At 38.1% G+C, this 23,528-nt stretch overlaps 1 protein-coding gene across 2 annotated transcripts in view; it reads left to right on the top strand.

Moving 5' to 3' along the window:
• The window catches only part of LOC117228453 (uncharacterized), a 77,523-nt gene that overhangs the window by 7,989 nt on the left and 46,006 nt on the right, over positions 1-23,528 (top strand). For both annotated transcript variants that reach the window (XM_033484221.2, XM_076526141.1), the window contains exon 2: positions 6,906-7,220. In XM_033484221.2, coding sequence (XP_033340112.2) covers positions 7,131-7,220 — 90 coding nt within the window. In that variant the 5' untranslated portion in view covers positions 6,906-7,130. The remainder of the gene's footprint in view (positions 1-6,905; positions 7,221-23,528) is intronic.

The raw sequence follows: 23,528 nt of genomic DNA, 5'->3' as shown, positions 1-23,528 counted from the left end.
AGTAGAGAAATGTATACAATACATGTATATAATAATAATATAATAATTGTTCATCAATTGTACTGACAGCTTTGTTTGTGTTTATAATATGTGTGTGTATAACACATTTGGCTATTTTCAATGAATTTCTTCCACACTTCTGAAACTAATACAATTGCAATTACAATGAATACTTATCGCAATTGTTGGCTTCGAATTAGTTTACTCGAATTAGCCGAAGAATTTCGGTGAATTTATTCTTGCTCATTGTATCCGTGAAGAATTCAGGATTTCATGTTTTTATAAACACAGGAAACAGCCATGCAACAATATGAAGAATGTAAAAGAGGAACGAACAAAATTGTGCAAATATAACGCGTCTCTTATGGTAATTTTGTACAACCAAGATATACGAAAATATACTTAGTTTTCTAAAAATAATATTTGAGAAGAAGACACGGTCGTCTGAAACATTTTAAATACAGAAACGATACATTCTCGAGCGAACAAATAAGACCGTTTAGCATAATAAAAAGCTGAAAGCTAGGCAAATTTTAAAGAGCTCTGTAATTTATTTGACGCGATTTTCCCTTTCATTTGAATGATTATTCGCGGCATGAAACAGCGCGCGAGCGATTCAAATGTCAACCGTGCAGCACACGACAGTGCCACAAATGCGAGATTAAGAAATTCAGCAATAAATCTTCGAAGCTTGCTTCAACAGGTAATCTGCATTTTTGACGGCGGTATGCTCTCATGGTTTAATTAATTTAGCGGCGGAAATATTGCAGTGTCACTCGGTCCCTCTTCAACGAAAAATTTCGCGTATGGTAAACTCGATTGTGCGGAAAATGAAAAATCACCGCGATCCGAATTGTTCGCACGCCAGCCACGGAACAGAAAAATCCGGCGCTCCTAAATTTCAACCAAGTTGGGCAATTTGTGTGCGAGAGAAAAAAAAACGATGATATCCATGCAGGAAATGGGAAATCCTCGCTTCTAAATTTCTGCCAACCTATTTCATATTTTTCCTTTTTCTGCAAAAAAGGATCGAAGCCCATAAATTCCTGTTCCTTCGTTCCGCCTTATGAAGCTCGAAAACACTAGCTCCGTATCTTCATAAAAATGTATGATCGATATTTTTCGCAGTTTTATTTAGCGACGATAAGTTATCGCGAAATTTGCTGTCAATTTCACAACGTGAACTCATCTCTAAAATTCCAAGCTATTTATTATTTTGAAACATTGAAAAGTCACTACAATAATACGGTGGAATCTTGAATTTGTAAATCCTGTTAGCAGAATGTTCAATGATTTTGCCTATTTCGGGTAACAATTTAATCATTTTCTTACGAGCACAATCGATCGAATCGTCAAATCTACTAGACTGTAGATATTTACGTAAAATAAAAATTGTCTGCGCCGATTGCAAGGAATCGAAACTAAATAAGAACTTCATTTTTGTTTTTATAAATAATACAGTAATATTTTTTCATTCTTTTAATCTCACTGCTACTTTTTTTGCCGTAAACCCATAAAATCCGTAGTCTAATCACGACACTCGGGATAATTTATTAATTTCATCCTAGAATCGCTGTGGTTGCTGAATAATTTATCAAAAGATCCTCAAGTTGTATCTGACTTTTAAAAGATCGCGATTGAAACGTCGTTTGTTGATTTAAGGCGTAAAGCAAACGCGAGTTGAAGCATTATTCCGGAATCTTCCGTAATAATTTTCGCAAAAAATTGCACGAAGCTGTCTCATTCGTTCCATCAAGGTCCACAATTGAAAACAACATTGCGCAGCGTTGCGAATCGAGCATAAGAAAGATATAGCAGGCTTTATTTAGGTACCACAATCGCGCGCAGATATCTGCGAACCGTGAAAAAATATCTCGGTTCTCGCGAGCTTCGGAGAATCACGTTTCGAACGCATCGAAATCCGCAGCCTGGCTATTCCGGATGCAGGCAGAGATCGGCGTCAGCGAACGTCTTATCGCGATGCAGGAATAGCTTAACTCATGGGCTCGCATATTTTTCAGTGTTACGCTTCGGATCTGGCATTGCAGATTCGCGTTCCGTTTCGTCGCGGTGGAACACGGTTCACGGTAACGAGAGTACGACTTTCAAATGCGCGCGCGGATGATTTACACCCGTTCGATCGGCGGAGCATCGCCGTTGTGCGATTTCACGGTTGTTGTCCCGGTAAATCGCCCTCTCGATTTTACCGAGATTATTTCAAATTTTGAGTCGTCTCGAATTTATACTGGAACGACGCGGTACGCGATTCTTCAATTTGAAAAGAGTCGCGAAGATAAATAAATGCTTGCGCGACCGGCAATAAATGATCAACGGACAAGAAAAGGATTCGTGAAAAAGTGTGGAATAATCTGTACACCTTTTTACGAGAAACCAGGAAAATATGCATGAACGAAGGCCTATTAATAGGCCGCGGATCATCATGCTAATTACGATTTTGCATGGAAGGATTCATTAAAATCGGAATATGAAATAATTGCCTTTTGCTGATCTTGTACAAATAAATGTGGTGAAACAATGTTACTGCGGTCTACTCGATAAAATTGCACGATCTGGTGTAATAATTGGATTTTATGCATTTCTTGGTCGATATACCAAGTAATGATGCCGTTGGAAGGATTTAAAAATATTTTTATTAGGTCATTAAGCACGAAATACATAGGTTTCATAATAAAATTATAGAGTATGCATTTTATACTTAGTAATAGCCTAATGCATTCTCCTCAATCGATTGAAATCGTCGAAAGAAGAGATATATATTTTTATTTAACTTCTATTCTTTGCAATTGATTCGTGCGATTTTTATTTTTCAATCAAGATCCGCGGTCGAGTCTTCCCTTAACACTTTGACAACAGCTGCACTCTTCTACTCAGGAGTTTCTGAGAAATCTATAACGTAGCGTACGCAGATACAGAAATGAGAAAAGCTAACAGTTTCGCGTACAATTCAACGTCAATTTTCAAGTAGTCGTAAAAAGAGGAAGCTTCAAACGTACAAATAGATTCCCCAATGTTTTTAGAGACGTTTCAACTTGCACCATTTTCGAGCAACGCCTTCAACTTCTTCAATTTCTATATCACCTGAAAACAATTTAATAAAATCTTCAGGCTCCAAAATGGGTTCAGATCATTCGCTGTACAATATTTTCTGTATGAAGTTAAAGAAAAGAAAAAACGGTGTTGGAACATTTTTCAGAACCATTTCAGATAAGAAAGGTCCGTGCTCGTGCTAAAAATCCGTTCGAAATATCAGCTCGGTATATATTCTCCTCAATCGATTGAAATCATCGAAAGAAGAGATATATTTTTATTTAACTTCTATTCTTTGCAATTGATTCGTGCGATTTCTATTTTTCAATAAGGATCCGCGGTCGAGTAACAATTAATTGGAAACCAAAATCTTGCGAAGAACATAGAGTTCTGTCCGATATCCCGGAAAGAGGAAGTCATGTTGCGAATACTTTGCAAGTGACAGACCGAGGGAGACCCCTATTAATTCGCTTATGGTCGTTCGGCACGGAAGTCGGAGGATACTGTACAATATTTTCTGGATGAAGTTAAAAAAAGAAAAAGAACAGCGTTGGAACATTTTTCAGAACCATTTCAGATAAGAAAGGTCCGTGTTCGTGCTAAAAATCCGTTCGAAATATCAGCTCGGTATATATTCTCCTAAATCGATTGAAATCATCGAAAGAAGAGATATATTTTTATTTAACTTCTATTCTTTGCAATTGATTCGTGCGATTTTTATTTTTCAATAAGGATCCGCGGTCGAGTAACAATTAATTGGAAACCAAAATCTTGCGAAGAACATAGAGTTCTGTCCGATATCCCGGAAAGAGGAAGTCATGTTGCGAATACTTTGCAAGTGACAGACCGAGGGAGACCCCTATTAATTCGCTTATGGTCGTTCGGCGCGGAAATCGGAGGATACTGTGGGCGAGCGATGACGTTACGCGCAATGCACCGTTAAAGGGTGTGTTCCCGGCATTCTTTGGATGATCATTGGGTAGAAGGTCACCTGCCCGGGGAAAAGATATAACGTACGGTATGGTAGAATAGCTGGGAGTGTGCTATGTGGGAATTCATGGCGATAGTGTTGACGCCGTTAAGAAGCTTTCTTTAGCCTGCCAGTGGAACGAGTGCAAGAACTAGACCGTGGACTTTATGCATGTGCAATAAAAATGGATAGTTGAAGTTTCGAAGAGCGAAGATATTACAAGAATTTAAGGACATCTATGAATTGGTTTTGACTCGCTGAAATTATTGACGGAACGAAGAAGCTATTTGGCTCGTGTTCGTTGCAGTCGACGAGAATAATTTTTATTTTGCGCGAAGATTTATTTTACTCTGCTTAGAAATTTCTGCATGTAGATGTTATTTTTACAAATTGAAATCTGAACAATTTGTAAAAATTGTACTTGCGATTTCGAGTGCTTGGAAAAAGTATACTTCGAAGTGCATATAGTACACTATTTTTTTATACAACTGGCATTATCCGTGTAATATAATTTTCTTCTTGTTTGAATTATTAATTGCTATAACCACAATTGCTGTCCGCATAATTTGATCGGAGATCGAACAGCAATTTTTCTTGAAAATTCGACGTCGGTGGGAAATAAATGACCGACCGCTGGCTTATGTTTTCGCAAGTAGAGTCGATTAAAACAGCATATTTGCATAAATGTTCACGGTCTGTATGCAACATGTTAATTAATACTGTCGAAGGCTAAGAGGATTAATGACGTCGAGGTAGCCATTGTAACCCTCGCGAAGGTTACGGCATAGTTCGCTGTAGCAGAAAAGCTGCAATAACTCAGAGGAGGCAAGGTCGAATGGACCATACGTTCGCAACAATTTATTTTATTGTCTCTAAGTGCTAAATCGACTTCACGACAAGGTGTTGCTTGTTACGAAACACTATAGTTCGGCATAGAAACGATATATTTCCGATTAATATCGTGTGTGCCACAGGGTTTGGAATTAATTGACTGGTCAAACACTGATAAGACGTTCGGGAACGTTCTCCCTTTAAATGGGGGACTCTCTTCGATTTATTGCTCCTCTGCTAACCTAACATATACTTGAAGAGTCGATTAGCCATTTACAACGAGCCTAATCGCTTCTTAAAAATAGTCTTTAAATCAGTTCTAAAGCGTGGGTGTAAGAGCAGTTTCAGTTTTATCGTTATCTAAAACATTTTGAAAATGCTTCGAGGAAATTTATCGAATCGTTGAAGAAAATGATCGAAATATATCATTGAAACAAATCATTGAAATAAATCTTCGGAACATTGATATATCGAACGTAGTAAAATTTTTTTAAATAAATCAGTTATCGATCTTGTTTAGTTCGAATATATCGAAAATATATGTATTTCCGTATCGTTTCGAAAAAGCGAGAATTAAACACACAGAAGATTTATATTAATTGCGTTCACGAAACCGTTATTTTAACGGATATGCATAATTTGACGTGAATGTATGAAATATACACGAGTGCGCGCATTTATAGCGCCTCCGTTATCGGCGATGCTTGAACAAGTAGTTGAACGCAATCCGATAACGTTTACGTGTTGTTATTAATAATACGTTGCAGGCATTGAATCTTGTAAATAGATTCTTCGATCGCGACAACTTCGCGAATGCTTACAATTTCGCAACGCGAGACGACAACGAAGCGTTCATTTGACAATAATTATATCTCCTCTTCCCAAAATTGTCCATTTTTATGCGAAATCTGAGCGCAAATTAGGGAGAAATTACTGTACTCGTACACTTGATAACATAATAATAATAATAATAATAATAATTTTATAATATAACATCTACGGATATCATAAAAATGGGAGTGAGAGACATCTATAACTGTGAAATCGGCAATTACTTAGTTGTCAACCCAATAATTGTATCTCCTCTTCCCAAAATTGTCCATTTTTATGCGAAATCTGAGCGCAAATTAGGGAGAAATTACTGTACTCGTACACTTGATAACATAATAATAATAATAATAATAATAATTTTATAATATAACATCTACGGATATCATAAAAATGGGAGCGAGAGACATCTATAACTGTGAAATCGGCAATTACTTAGTTGCCAACCCAATAATATATTTTCTAATAATATCTTTTATTTTTACTGGACGTCCAAAACAGCATTTCATTTCATTTTCTTCTAATAATTAATCCAATGCCTCAAAAATGTTTTCAAATATACGATTCACGTGACAGCAATGCTTAATTAATATTAATACATTTCAATGGTCCTAAATGTGGTTCGAAACGTTTACTTCTTTATGACAAATTCATGACTGCGTTCAAAAATTTCAATGTTTACTTTTACCGCACATTTGGCGTCCTATCATCGCAGAACTTGGTTCGCAGAGGGGTCCGTGGACGCTTCGCGAAAACTGTCGGCGGCTTATCAGAAATAATTGCGTCTCGAGCGTACGTAACGCAATTCACAGAGTTTCGACTATTCTGAGAAACGCATGCCAAGGAAAGCTATCATCATTCAACGGCGCGGACAGCGATGAAACTCCTGTATCTCGCCGCGGCATGCATGGAAATCTATCTCGTCCCCTGGGTCAAGAATGATCGAATACATTCTCTACTATAACTCGTATAATTTCCACAATCAAAATCCATAAATACTCGCAGGTAATAAACGAATGTCCCTCGGCTCGCTCCAAATAACGGCTATTCCGTAGGACCATAAAACTTGGAACGGCGTTCGATACCTGTCCCTTAGAATCCCTCGGTCCCCTAAATCACGCCGAAGGGCGGAGGGAGAGGGGTGGGTGTTCCCGGTCTATCTATCGATTTATCGCGTCGAGTTGTCGTCGATCTCTCTGAAATCCTTCTTTTTGTTTTGCGTCCTCAGCACCAGGTGGCCGTGAAGAGGTCAACCGGCGAACATTCGGTCGGTTGTTTTCGAGCAGTGGAGAACAGAGAGTCGCGCCGGTTGCGGCAGGTCACGAGGAACGGGGTATTCAGGATGGCCTACATTATCCGGCCTTATCGGTGAGAGAACTCGGCGAGGAGAGGAGAGGCGGTAACGCAAAGAGGTGAGAGGACCGGCCGAGATAATAGCGGGACAGGAAGAAAAATGGGGCAAGCCTGGTGCAAGGAGAAGACCACGAAGGCTGAGGACTCCAAGTCCCCCTTGGACCGGGTCTTCGTGCGATGCGCACACCGGGTATGCGAACACTCATCTTGCCTTTCTTTATCTGCGATCGAGAACCGGGATACCGCTCGGTCGATGCACTACTTCTCTGTCGCGTTCACCAATGGAACCTATCGGACACTAAAAGTGGCTAATTCGTATTCCTTTATCAGTAGAAGGTAGAACTTCGATTGTCCGAACCTCGCTCATTTGAATTCGCTACTGTACAGGGTTATCCAAAAGTAGCTTCAGGATGTTGAATAAGAATACCTGTCGAACGTAATGTTTGCAATTTTAACGATAGTATAAATATATAAATATATAATATATATATATATATATATATATATATATATATATATATATATATATATATATATATATATAACTATAGTAGTAAAGTTACTGTTTAACCCGAGGAAGATAACCTACGTCGCAGAGGCGCCTGCGAAGACTGTTGATTTTTGTTAATTTTTCATAGAGGTCTAGTGATTTAAGTTTAAAATTACTTAAAATATAAAAAAATATAATATAAATGCATTTTATTTTTACAATAATGCCAAACCTTTAAAATGACTAGATTAACTTAAATAAATATCCATTGTTAGTATAAAATTGACGCCTTAGAAAAGCATGCGCCTCTGAAGCGTATGGTTATCTTTTACGTACGTTGTCATATGGTTATCTTTCTAGGGTTAATGTCGATTTTGGTCGAAAGGCGTAATTGGTCCATCCTTTTTCGAAAACGAGAATGAAGATACAGTTGAAGCGAATGGTGCACGTTATAATGAAATAATTATTGATTATGGCTGAAATTAAGTGGAATCGACATAAGCACTGTTTTTCACATCGTGTGAAAACATCACTTTATTGCGAGAAATGGCAATGTGAATTAGTCACCTGGTTCGTGTGATTTCACCCCACTGGACCTTTTTCTTTGGGTTTATTTGAAAAACAAAGCTTATGCCAAGAAATCGGCAACAATTCATAACCTAAAAAACAACATTAAAAATGAAATTGGTGAATTAAACGAGCAAATGTGCCAAAACAGAATTTTGATATATATATTATTATATATTTTACACGTGATTGTCATAGATGATACTTGATAATTAAATAAAAAAAAAAACAATAAAATTCAAAATAGTTTGTTCTTTATTCGAAAGAAGCTTCCTATTTTGGATAACCCAGTACAAATAGATTTTAAGACACTGTTGACCCGTCACTTTCGTCGGATATTGACAACCGATGATGCAAAAAAGTGTTCCTCATTTTTTGAGCACGAATAACGAGAGATGTTGATTGACGGTTTTTATTTCTCAGGTACTGATGACTTGAGAGATCAAACAGCATCTATCTACATATTTCTCAATAATTACGATCCCGGTAAGAACCGGTAATCATATCGTATGTTGTAACATCCGGTCAATAATGACTGGACACGGTACGCGATGCTGTATAATCAGCTTTCAAAATTTATTTTTATTGAAAAATATTACAAAGAAATCGAATGTTACCAGGACTTTTGAAATACGTATAAAAGAGTTAAACTAATATTTTTTCTATAGGAAATTTCAATTTTCCAGTCTCAGTTTGGTTAATCAATGCCTGATCTTGTGGGCATTTTTCGGATCGATTTTTTATACTTAACGTGATAAATGTAGATAGCTGAATGTAAACTGAAAGTAAGGTTATATTGCGGGACTGTATCTAGGTAACTAATGTATTATTTATTCCATTGTATTTGAAATTTAAAGATATCGCATTATTCTTATTATTCTTACCATTGTTTTGTTATATTATTTTGATTGGGTCGGATAATCGAGGTAAAACTAGTGTAGCAATGTCTTTGCTGGAAAATCTTAAAAAATGCTTAAATAACAGTCATTTAGCCCGAAAGTAACATTTTTAAATTTGTCGTCTTTTTTCTAAACTCAGAAAGGTTCTCATCTTTTGTCTAAAATTATTACACAAAATGTTAGATTTCTGTGCAATTGATTTGCTCCTTTAGATAAACATATAAATTGAAAATTTTATAATACAAATGAAAATCTTTTCGCGTAATTGTCCCTGCATCAACGATAGGTACCAAAAATTACAAATTATATTCACAACTATCTTTATCTTTTGAATCTCTTATTAGCTCTTCTCATTTCGCGTGCGAACAATTTGTATCGCGGCGAAACGTCTCGTGAATAGAAACATTGTACAGCAGCACGGCTGATACATCGGCGCAAAAATAAAGGCTGACGTATCGGTATACTAAATAGATAAAAATAAATAGGTTTCCTGTTGACGTGTACCGTAGTTTTACAACGCTAGAGGTACAGATCGGAGAACGAGTTTCGAAGCGATGCAATCATTAAATCGTATGTAAAATATAATGTTTCGAATTTTAATCGTCCTTTGTATGAAACTTTTCGCCAACGTTTTATACGCGAACGCAACACAAATATCGAGAGTAGGTGCGCGCGTTGGTGGACAACATTTACATCGATTACCACATTATCATCGATTTTATCAGCTATAACCCGTCGTCGCGTCGCAAATGCCGGAATTTACCGAGCAATTCTGCTTATTAGCGTCGCGTGTTGCAAGGAAAATTTAAATAACTCATTATTGTACACTCGTTCGCGGGCACTTACGCGTGTGCGCGCGCGCTCGCTCGCGTCCCATGGATTTATCATTGTGCATCGGACACGAACGCCGCTCTAATTTGGAATCCGAGACACGCAGATATGCGTGTAATTGCTAATTAACCAAGTGACGGGGTCCCCTCGGCCGTTGCATGATGCACACGAGCGCGTGACGCGACCGTCCGCAAAAAGTAGCCGAACCCGCGAAAACATGTGTCATCGGTCGAGGTTTGTGCACACCGACCGTTCATTTTTCAACGGACGGTGTGTATTGTATTAATTAATTGCAGACAATAAATAATAAGCTGTGCAGCTGGTGCAATTAACATTCGTTAATTAAACAGAAAATATTTGTAGAAGAACGTGAGATATTTGCAGAACAGCGCACAAACATTTGTAGAAGATATGAATTTTTTAAATGATCGACGGTGAAATTACCAAGTTGGCGCGAGCCTTATGAAAATAACAGAGTCGTGTCTAGATTTTTCGCGATTTTTATTATAGTATGCGCCGAGCGAATTCGTGAAACTGTTTAAACGAGCGTTGTGCGTTTTTAATGGGAAGTAAAAAAAGACGTCGCGCGCAATGAGCAATTTTCTTGTTAGCAGCGGGAAGAACATTTACCGACCTCTCTATGTTCCTGCCAGCGTATAATCCTTACGTTATGTAATCGCCATTTAGCGGAAGGTATACATACGAAGCTATTGGCTGTCTCGGAGACTGGCTCTTGCGGATATTAATAACCGTGGAAATTGAACATTTCTTGATCAACAGTCATCTATTATCATTAATAACAGGACCAAACGGCAGAAAATGAAAATTCGTTACGCGGCCGTGTCTCACAGATAATCGTTTCATTCAATTAACAGCCCTTGGGCTCGGCAAAACCGACGCATAATCTTGCAGAACAACTTTCATTCTTTTTGCAATTCTCTAATTAATTCTCTAATTAATTCTCTATTCTATAGTAATATATCCAGAAACGTTATTTCAATGTATAGCGAAAAAAGCAATGTCGCCGTCTACTTTTTATGCCTTTTATTATATGCATATATAATTTTATTATATGCATATATATTTTATTATGATATGCATTTCTGGTAAAATTATTTATGGTATTCGACAGATAGGAAACGAATATGTAAAAGGCAGGATCGATTCCAAAATGCTCCGAAATCGCATTAAAAGTTTCGAGCATTTCTGGTGAAACTATTTACGGTGTTCAAAAGGTGGTTAATTAACACAATTTATACGAATTTATAACGAAAACGAGTTGATCGAATACAAAATTGTACAAACATTTAAGAAACTTGTAAGTACAGTGAATTCTCTCCAATTGTCCCTCGGCTTGGAAACATAAACGGACATGTTGGGAAGCGGAGATACGATTATTACAGTTCTTGGCAGTCGTTGGGAGTCGCAAGGCTCGAACAATCGTATTTCCTCTTCTCAAATTGTCTATTCTTGTGTAAAAGTTGAGGGTCAATTCGGGAAAACTTACTGTAAATATTTATGTAGCACCTGTGTCTTATAATTGGTGCGAACAATTTTTATTTCGCATAAAAATCCGCGGTTTAATATTAACGAGTACAATGCACGGTGTGCAAAGAGATATTCGTAATGGAAGCCAGGCGCGTCCACGAGCAGAACGGAAAAGAAAGTCCACCTTTGACGCTGCGAATTAGCATAAACATTCACAATCTATAGTACTTGTCGCTGTAGCTGGCCTCAGGCTGATGTTTCCTTAATCCCATCAATTTTCCCGGCGAATTTCTCTGGAACCGATTAACTTTAGTATCCGGTATCGTATCGCGGAGATCCTGCGTCGCGTACGAACCAGGCGGAAATTTCAGCTCGCAGTAAACAGCCGCGAATAGGTGCACCGAAAGATGTACCGCTGTGCCTCCTACGGCATAAAAAAGAGCCTCGTTGCTTACCTGTGTCCAGAAATACCTGGCGTACGTGTTTACGCAATCCCTATGTAACCGGGCAATAAGCAGGGGACACGTCAGTCGCACGCGTGCACGCGTTTCTCTTCTCTTTCTCTCTGCAATCCTCTCCTCCACGACCTGGAAGTCTCGGTCTCGAGAAATATTAACATGTTTCCGGCCGTCCTGCGTGTACTTAACGGGTTCCCCATGCGAAATATTCCATGAAAACGAACGAACAGCGAACTGTTCGTAGTACCGGCATTGTCGCCGCCATTTTGGATAACCCACGGCGACGTTCGCTTCGCTTTCTTTCGGCACTTTCGATCGAAGAACCGATATTGTTTTCTTCGATATTGTCGGAGAAGCTTGTCCAGCGCACCAGCATGCACTGGTGTTGTCATCTATATACATAGTATCGGAGCGATGATGTTTATGCAAAGCCTTGGGTTGGTCGCCACGTTAGGTCACTTTTCTGTTCGGCGATGTGGACTTTCGTTGATATCGATTTTGTTCACTTATCAACTGGCATGCAAATACTTGTCCTCGTACGTGATTTTGCAAATAGCATTAGAATTTGAAAACAGTATTCTTCGACAACTACAAGATTACTCGTCGCGAAAAGAAAATGCATTTAACAAAGCTGAACATACCGTAAATGTATGAAGATCCGATGCTTATGACGAACTAAATCAATTTCTACAATGTAAAAATACTGCTGAACCTTAAAGGATGCTATGAGATTGCTTAGCGAACTTAATAGTACGTAAAAGACAGTCCAATTGAACATCAAAGGTCTTCAACAATAACAAGTTTCAGAAAGAATCGGTTCTTCAAAAAAAAAATCTCGTCCACTCTCTCTCTCTCTCTCTCTCTCTCTCTCTCTCTCTCTCTCTCTCTCTCTCTTGTCGGCCTCTAATATTCGCAATTCGATGTAATATATATATATATATAGTTATATACAGTATATATATATATATATATATATATAGTTATATACAGTATATATATATATATATATATATATATATATATATATATATATATATATATATATATATAGTTATATACGGTATATGTATATATTTATATACAGTATATATATATAGTTATATACAGTATATATATAGTTATATACAGTATATATATAGTTATATACAGTATATATACTGTACAATACAATTCAATAAGATTAAAAATAAGTCCAGTTTTGAATCTCCGTTTCACACAATCGATATAACTATATATATAATAGTTCGATTGTATGAAACGGAGATTCGAAACTGGACTTATTTTTAACCATATATCGAACTCATTGCGAACGCATGAAAATGCGCGGCGCAGGATAATCTGACTGCTAAATTACGTCGAGTAGAAGCAGCTGGCAGAAACATTTCCTTCAGTTATCCGATCCTAATCAGTTCCTGTCCGTCGGGTATGACGAATTAAATTTGAATGAAGCCTTCTCTATGCTATTTACCAGCTTCGTTTTCCACTGCGTAGCGCCTCTGAAGCGGTCTTTGAGGCTAGGCCTGGGTCAAGACGTCGCTTACGGCACACGCTCTTGTGTAACAAGAAGCTCGTTCTTGAAACGTATGACCATAGCCGATTCGTTTCTTACACTTGCTGCGACGGGCCTTCTTAGAAAATTGGTGCCGGAACGCCGATGTCAAGGCGTCGTTGGGAAAGACACACCTCCATTGTTGTTGTTGTCGTCTCCTTTCGTACCAGATCTTCATCGAAACTCTAGACCAGGCGTGTCAAACTCAAAAGCCAACTTGGGCCAAATAAACAATGCTTAACTTTAGGTGGGCCGCAAAAACAAATCAATGTTCATAGAAACAAATATTTTTATTTTGACTAGTACATTGTAATAAACATGTATAAAGTTAAATTATTGTTTACGTCCTGATACTCGACATCTCTTCTCTGATACTATCTTTCCTATTTCGGGAGAGATTTTATTGGCCGAGACTACTTTCAAAATTTCTAATTCACATTTCTATTTGATTTTTACTTTGCGTCGGATATATTGACTGGGCCGCAAAAATGGTCATTTCCGGCCGCAAGTTTGACACCCCTGCTCTAGACCGTAATCGCTTCGATCTTGGAATCCTTATAAAAAAATCTTTGATATTGTACAGTATAGAAGAGTGAAGATGCAAAAAGAGAGCTGGGATTCTTTCGAAATTTCTCTCACTTATAGGGTAGATGTAGATGTACTGGTTGGGGTCACGCGAAGGATTTATACGAATTTCAAAGCTAACACAGTAAATTCTCCCTAGAATGCCTGGAGCTCCATTGTTATTGTTGCCGTCTCTTCCATACCAGATCTTCATCAAAACTCTAGATCGTGATCGCTTCGATCTTGTCGAGTCCTTATAAAAAAAATCTTTGATATTGTACAGTATAGAAGAGTGAAGATGTAAAAAGAGAGCTGGGATTCTTTCGAAATTTCTCTCACTTATAGGGTAGATGTAGATGTACCGGTTGGGGTCACGCGAAGGATTTATACGAATTTCAAAGCTAACACAGTAAATTCTCCCTAGAATGCCTGGAGCTCGGAATTGAAAACGGTAATCGCCAGACACTCGGATACGATTCTTCGATCTTCGCGGCTCGTTTTCATAGAAATTCGGGGAAATCGGCAAAAAGTATGCCGGTGTACGTTAATGTGAATTTTACATAGTAATGCTAGAATAAAAACGATGACTAAACAGTTTTATTTTTCATTGTTTGCTATTATTCAAAGGCAATCCCACCGTTATTCCTCATGTTCTATAATTTCAACAAGTAGCCATCGACAGTTATTGTTAGATGCGCTACGATTAGGAGCCGATTACATGTTCTTTACTAATTTCATGTATTTTTCATTGAGAATACGATGAGAGTAACGAACCGTGTTTCTTTGATTGTACGCTGTTATTAGCGATATTAGTGAACGAGAAAGAGAACAGCCATAACCTGAGATACATTCTATATCCTTGTGCTTCCTGCCATGACAATAGTTTGCTAATTCTGAGCTTCTGTTTCTAATTCTTCCATTTTCAAAGGTCGTTCTGGGTTTAATCTAGTTTACTATCTTCGTCAATCGGTTAGCCGTTTTTGACGAGTATATTTGTCGTAACACAAAGTGTTGCCATTCCTTCATGACGAGGATACTCATCGAAAACATATAACTGGTTAAGAAGGATTATATACTTATATATTATATTTTTTGTGTATATATTATGTATATTATCTCTATATTATTATATTATATTATTGTTATTATTATTGTTATTATTATTATTATATTATATTGTATTATATATTATATATTATTATATTATATTATTATATTATATATAATGTATTATTTATAATATATATAATATATAATAATAATATAATAATAATATATATATATATATATATACATATATACATTTATACATTTATATATACATTTTGATATTCTTGATTAAATCGTACATTACGTAAAAGTATTTAAACAAATTATTAAGAAAATCAAACGTATACAGTACAATTACAGTAACTTATATACGTTCCAAAGCGATTGTAACAGACAGCTGGTTAATAATCGGACAGTAATTATCATCGAACTGTTGTAGAAATCGAAAAATGCTATTCGTATTCGTTCAGGATAAGTCTTCGCTTGAGCAGTTGAAACGGTGTCGATTTTTCTTTCGAGCCAGACTTACGCGATCATAAACCTTCGATGTGAATAGTTCACTGACGTCATCGCCGTTTCTATGCAGCGTAACGCTCGTGTCGAACAGCATCGGGCCCTCGTCGCCGGTGGAAGATCTATCTAGATCCGACCTCGTTCGAAGCTGATTAGCGGAGCTGCGTTAACACGTCGAGGTGTCGTGCAGTTGCAAATATTATTATTTAGCGTCCGACATATTGGCGACGCTTATGGCACCTATCAATTATACACCGCGTATTCGAACGTTTAGAAGATTTTACGTAACCGTTATTCAGAAATACCGGTCGCAAGGGTATTCCGTTGTAGACGCAACAACATCGGAACCGTATCGGAATCGCGTAACGCGATAACAATGTTCCATTCGGTGCTTGACAATGCTGGAAAATTGCGCAAATCTCCGCCGCAGTCTATTAATGTCGATCGATGGATAGATCAACGATAGCCGGATGGCCGCGCGAAGAACAACGCGGAAAAAGTTGCACGCAATCGAAAGAACAATCGTAAATGCACCGTGGCGCGCGCGCGCGCTCGCGCGCGTTCCTATAAATATTCAAAATGAATACTATTCTATTGTGTCCAATTGAATGTAAATATAACTACCTGAATGTATGCACAGTCCGATGGAACAATTGCTCGGAGGCCTGCAATTGACACTGAATCTCGTCAGCGTTAAGCGATGCAGGTTTGCAACATGTCTCGATCGCGCGTTCGGACCGCGTCGGACAGGTTCAGAGTTCCTCGCTATTGATTCTTGCTGTTAGAAATACGTGGACTTTCTCATAAATATGTATAACCCTGAAATAATTTACACCCGAGGCGATAGTTCCCGTTGCAAATTCGGACCCCTAATTTTTCGTCTCGTACGTAAGCGCGTCGCGGCAACGATCAACGTGGAATGCCTCCGCAAAAGTTAGTCGTAACATTAATGTAATTGTCTGACGAGAGTGGTTTTCTGAATTTCAAATAACTTATATTATCGCAATACGTGGTAGACGTACTGTTTTTCGTATTCACGTCGGCGTTTAGGGTCGTTTGTAATGCCTGTTCGAGCGAGCGAGAAAGCGAGATTATAATGGTCTGATCTATATCTACAAGGTGTCCCAAAAATGTCTCAAAATTCGGAAATGGGAGATTCCTGAGGCAATTTGAAGTAACTGTTTCCTTAGCGAAAATGCAATCCGCGGCTTTGTTTACGAGTTATTAACGAAAAACAGTGACCAATCAGAGGCGAGATCATTTGGCGCAAGACGGCCGAGCCAATGAGCGGAACCGAGCTTCGCGCGCTCGTTGGCTGGGCCGCCTCGTGCCAGCCCACCCCCCTCCCTATCATTGGTCACTGTTTTTCGTTAATAACTCGTAAACGAAGCCGCGGATTGCGTTTACGCTAAGGAAAAAGTTACTTCAAATCGCCTCAGGAACCGCCCATTTATGTACGGATTTGTTTTTACGCTCAGTTTGCTTTGTTTCAGCGAGAGTAAAGCACCGAGCGAGTCTGAAAGCTTCTCTTAAATAAAGCGTTACGATTATTTGAGAAAATGATTACCAAGAATCACTATACTGATCGAGCTAACGTTCTTGATGATAGGAGAAATGGAACGCAATTGGAAACATTAACGCCAAACACTAACAAGCTCTAAAAATTACGAATGTTTATTGCTTCATATGATTGACAAGGCTGAACTTACTTTAACTTTCCATCATTTTCATCGTAATATGTGCTTGAACGAAGAAATGTATTAAATAGTTTCATTTGAAAGTATTATTTACGATCGCGACAATCCTAACAGAAAGAAAAAAAACGCGACCGGCACAGAGATTTAGCGATAGAGGGTGAAAACCCGCAGGAGATTTTGCACAGTTGCCTCTGACGAGTGCGAGGAACCCCGGAGATAAATTTCAAGAGATTTATACTTATTCTTTGACCCAAATCGCGATTTGCTCGCGTGAATCAGCGTCGCGCAGGGCGTAGAGCGTGCAATGTTTCTTGCGCGTAACCTGTGTCAGTAAAGTGCGGACGCGATAAGATGGTTGGCGAAGACCGGAAACGGCCGCGCCCTGGAGCGATCAGCGGTTGTAGATTTCGAGTAATCTGAAAGCGTCCCCGGCGAAGATAACGGAGAATTAAAGCCGGCCGCGACAACAGCGTCGATAAGTGGTATCTGCCCCGGACAATTGAGGCATGTTTGACGAACTCACGGCTTCTGCGCCGTCCTCTGCTCTCCGCAATAAATTCGGCGAGTCATTCGGGCCGCACCGTAAAATGCACGGTGTGTTTCGCTTCAGCGTTATCGTTTCAAATATTTTTATTTTTATTGCGAGAATATTGGATCGATCGATATGGACAGGTTTCAGACTTTTGACGTTACGATTGTTAGTGACAGTTTTGTAGAAAATCGCTGAATATTGAATAAACGCAAGTTTATGCAATAGTATCTAGTTATTTATAATATCCAGTTATTCAATATAATATCATATTCAATATAATATCATATTCAATATAATATCCAGTTTATTCAATAATATCCAGTTATTTCAGTGTTAGTCTTCGGTAAAACGATTCTAATAATAGGCGCACAGCTTTGTGGACACCGAAGCGTAATAGTTGCTTTTATCCAGTCAAAGAAAATTAATTAGATATAACAAAATATATAGTTATTATTATTTAATTAAATTATGCACGCGTTTCGCTCTTTACAATTTTATCCACGAATTATGGTATTCTCATATTCGTGGAATATAATTTTCTGTTTAATCGCCGACTCTCTGGAACGCTGTATTTATTTATTTACAAGTACGAAGAGTCCAAGTGAATGCACTTGCGAACGGAATTGGTTTCGAACGTTAAATACCATTTTAAATTTCATTATCAATCGTGTTTTTCCTGTTTGTTTACGCCATTTACACAGAATTCTTCGAGTCGTGGAGAAAAATCTGCACGCTTCCAGATCGAATCGCGTCCCGTTTTCTCTCTGTTTACTAAAATATAATCTTTATAAATCATGCACAGCTAGAGTATCGGGAGCTCAGGTTCATTACGGCGTCGCCGTAATTTCCTCACGGAAAAGTGAATCAACTCCGGCCATTGCGAAATACCAGTTGAGCTGTCCCAGTCACCAAACCGGTTCCATTATTCGCGTCCGACTACTTTGTTACATCATAGCAATAATATGTAGTTATTATATCGACACGTCGATAGCTAATATAACCAGAAGCTGCGACACACTTAGAGCGAACGTCATCGGTAAAGGAGCGGAGACAGAATCGGAACAGAAGATTCCTCGAGTCGCAGACGAAAGGACGAAACTCGCGATGAAACAAAAAAAAGAAGAAGAAAAAAACCAAAAAAATAAATAAAAGAAATGATCGAGAAGAATATTTCGCGAGCCCGGTAAGTTCATTTCCCAAATGGAAAGCGCCTTCTTAATCACGAAACAGGATCAAAGAAACTGCGAAACAATGAATTACAGGGACTCCGGTTCGTTCCAGTTCCTCGAACACGTAATTAAGAAAATTAGTCGAACAGACAGGAGGAATTTTACGGCGACCGTTTCCCCTTCGTTTACATCGCGTCGCCGTCCCCATTAAGACTATACATCGGGGGACAGTTCCCGGCGGCGGAGCACAGGAATCGCAGCGAAAATGATTTAAACGAACGAAAGAAGAAGAAGAAGAAGAACGGGGTTCGAAGAGTGTCCCCGAGGCGAAGTATTCGCCGGGCTTAAGTTCGCGCAACATTTTCCGCGCTGCAACGAATTGCGTTAATGAACGCTCCATAAATCGCCTAAGAAGCTCGCGCAATCCTCCCTCTCCTCTCCCACCCTACCGCCACGGTTCCCCCCCACTCCGCGTTCCCCGCGACGAGAAAATTCCCGGACACCGGCCTGTAGAAGCGTCGCGAAATCCGATTAAAAAGTGCAACATTAAAGTTTGTTTTGTAGCGCGCATCAACGCGTAATTAACCTTTAACGCGGCGAGCACTTTTTCCTCCGCCGGCCTCCTCGCAACATCTGCGAGCGGCGTTAAGTGCGAATTATATAAGAATGAGTAATGGCCGTGGCAGCCTGTGGCGACTCGCAGACGGGAGCCGATACGCGGTCAAAATACGCGATTGTAAAATCGATTGATCGCCGGCGAAAACGACGCGATCCGATCTGCACTTGAAACGCTTCGGTGCTCTTTTATTATCGATCGCGAACTGTGCTCAGAACCGATGCGAACAAGAGAAACACTCGATACGGAAATATACGGTGGTCCGCGAAAGTGTTCGTACACGTTGTGCGGCGAATTCTTCGAAATTGTCCATTTTTGTTCACAGGCCGAGGAACAATTGGAGAGAATTTACCGTACGAAACGCGATACAGTAAATTCTTCCTAGAATGCCAACTTTCGGGTTGCTGCGAATTTTCCTGTGCTAATCCTAAGCCTATGCGATTTATTGTTACAGTGACTCGCATTAATATTCGAATTTACGATATTATTCGAGGAATTATCGCTACTTTTTATTGTTTCCGATGGTATTATCGAATCAATTGTTTTCTCGTATAATAAAGCACTTCTTCAAGCAAGTAGAAACATAAATTTTGTTTATTTATTGTACACGTTCTGTTGTATAATAAGCGATAAACAAGATCGTGACAAAATTTAACGACGCAAAAATATTCGGACAGTGAATGAATTACATTAATTTTATATAAAATGAAAATCTTTCTAATCACGTTATCGTAATATTAATATCTTGTCGATTCATCCTTTTGTTTTATTGCTTCATGTAATCGCTTGGGCATGTTACAGACGATTTTATTTAAATAACTCGTCGAAATCCGTTTCCATCCGTCTAACAAACGTTGTCTTATCTCTGTTGTTGTTGTTCTCGTAGGTGTTGCACGAATTGCTATTGTAGCAGTTATTTAGGTGGCTCTACGAACGTCACGAATTCACGGCGGACCACCCTGTTTGTCTCTTCGTTCGTTCTGGCTTTGTACGTTCGATGCGCGTCGAAGCATTACGATATAGTTTATATATCATTATAATTATATCCTTTATATATTCGCTATAAATCATAAATACCGGTTTGAAAAATTGGAACAAATAAAAAACGAAGATTGATGGAACCGAAATTCAAAATATACATCTAAATCTATGAAACGAGAGCGTCCCAATGAAAAATTGCATATTCATGGACACATACGCGATTAGGTTACGATAAGACGGCTCCAAGAGTAGAGTCGGTTGTCTAGCGCTGCGATAGATGATATTAACAAACGCGCGACAAGCGTGCTCGCCGAGGGCGATAAACAAGGAGCGTAATTATTTATAGAACAGCCCGGATACTTCTGCATCCATAGGAAGCCGGCGGTGGCGTGGAATCGCGGAACCGTAAAATTTACTGAATTAGCCAACGGGGAATGCGAACCCGTAAATAAACGTATCGCCGTGAAGAAAAATCGCGCGCGGTCGTTCCCGCGTTTTCCTGTGCGGCGAGATAAAAAGGACGAGAAGGGGAGGGGGGGTTGAACAGTTAATAAACATGTGCCGGCCTCGGGCTCGATTTTTCCTTTCTTCGTCGGGTCTTGCACAATCGTAAATCCTTGACGCGGCGCGCTGCCGCGTTTTCTCATTTAGCAGCGGACTTATCGCGCCGCGTCTAATTGATCCTGCGCCCAACCTGCGGAACACGAGTTTACCTTTGCCGTTTGAACCGCGATCTATCGATCACCGGTTGTTACCACTATTTTTCCTAGCGTTCTCTTCAACGCAGTGGCGGCGGCACCCTGATGGTTTAATTAACGCGTTCACTGTCGCTCGAAGGTACAGAAGCGGTAATAAATTCCAGAATTTAATGAATATCAATTGGAATTATATACTATATATCGTGTAATTTTTACTTATAGTTATTTATAGTACTTTTAATTATGTCGACATTACCGAGCCCTCGAAGTAACTAACGGATGTTTATGTTTTACAACGATGAAAGGACTGTATTTACGTAGATCTCTCGCCATTTTTATTGTATTGTTTGCTTGGATTGTACGCGTTATCGTCCGATATATTTCTCCCGTTTCTTCCGGCCACGGCAACGTTACACGTACAAATCCCCGAAGTCCCGTTGATCGAATATGATATACGATATAATACCGGTAATGCAATTAGAGATGCGATTATGCATCGTTCCACTGGCCGGCCAGCTTCTGCTTCCCCGGCTCCCTTGTCAGAAGTGAAAGAGGATCCACCTATCGTTAATTAGTCCTTGATACGGTGGAATCGTATTATAGGGGAATATACAGGCAGAGAAAATATCGTGCAATTACAATCTCGTTCACGTTATAACCGCAAGCAAATCATTTTTATTCCGCTAATCCTGCTGACTAATCTTATACAGAATTCGTTATCAGCATCGATATCCACGTAATCGTACGATCTTTAATTTTAACATCTAAAATGACATTAATGGGCGATACTAATGTTCGACTGATTTTCAGAATTCATTTTTACTGTAACATATTTGAATAAACTGAATTTTATAGGGATGTTTATGATATCCACGTAATCGTACGATCTTTAATAGCGAATAGCTTTCATTTTAACATCTAAAATGACATTGATGGGCGATACTAATGTTCGACTGGTTTTCAGAATTCATTTTTACTGAAACATATTTGAATAAACTGAATTTTATAGGGATGTTTATGATATCCACGTAATCGTACGATCTTTAATAGCGAATAGCTTTCATTTTAACATCTAAAATGACATTAATGGGCGATACTAATGTTCGACTGGTTTTCAGAATTCATTTTTACTGTAACATATTTGAATAAACTGAATTTTATAGGGATGTTCAGGACGCAAAAGAATTACAATACCATTCGCTGTAATAAATTTAAACGTTTTAGTTTCAATTCCATGTAGGTACCTGCCACTTTTAGATAAAATGTCTTATCTATTAATTTGCCACTTTTCAGAATATTTTAAAATATTTAGAGTATCACGTGGCTTTATCTTTTCACCAATTAACCGTTGCAATCTTCTCTTGACAAGTGTGTAAGTTACTGTAATTATACTGTATACGTTTGATTTTCTTCATATTTTGATTAAATATAATACTTTTATACAATATATTTTATTTAATGACCAATTGTATAATTAATAATAATAAATAGTATATAATAATATTATTAAATATAAATATAAATTAAAATAATATAATAAAAAATAAATATAAAATATAAATTAAAATAATAATAAATAATATTTAGAGTATCATACGTGTCTTTGATCTTTTAAACAATTAACTGTTGCAAACTTCTTGACAAGTGTGTAAGTTACTGTAATTATGCTGTAAATGTTTGATTTTCTTCATATAAATATAATACTTTTATACAATATATTATTTAATAATCTGTTTGTCGAATATACTCGCCAAACGCAACTAATTGGTTAAGCAACACTAGAATATTTTATATACTTCATAGAGTTCGAAATGTAATTTATTTGTTTTCACTTATTTAAAAATGATTTTATCAATTTGAAGCTTCATTTTTTGGCGCATGTGTCGAACTAATTGCGATTTTTGATTGCACGTCCCACTTTAACTGCTCGTTCGACTATAAATACTTTGTTCATTATTTTCATCAATGATAAAATTGTGATCTTCCACGATCCAGCTTTTCATTTATAAAATTCCACATTTCCGGAATTTCGGCACTTCAGAAATATCGAAACGCGCCCGTACAAAAAATTCACCTTTCTGCATCAATAATAAAACTGAACTGTTCGATTTCGAAATATTAATAGCTGCACGTAGTGTTCGATTACCAACTCAATGTTTGAAAAATTTGCCGTGACGTGTATTCAGCACGATTATTAATATACATAACGGTTGTCAGAACATTCCCGTTATGATGCAAATGTTGACTAATAGACTAAATTAATTCAACAAGATAGATGATTCAGATGTAACTGAAATATATGCATGTACACGTGAAATAACATTTGCAATATATTATTCCATACATTTTAAAACATAAATATGCGAAATAAAAAAATATATTTTTGGAATCACCTG

The sequence above is a fragment of the Megalopta genalis genome, chromosome 13 (assembly GCF_051020955.1).
Source record: "Megalopta genalis isolate 19385.01 chromosome 13, iyMegGena1_principal, whole genome shotgun sequence".
NCBI classification, from domain to species: Eukaryota; Metazoa; Arthropoda; class Insecta; order Hymenoptera; family Halictidae; genus Megalopta; species Megalopta genalis.
Note: the sequence above shows the minus strand (reverse complement) of the source record. Positions and strands in the feature narration are given on the sequence as shown.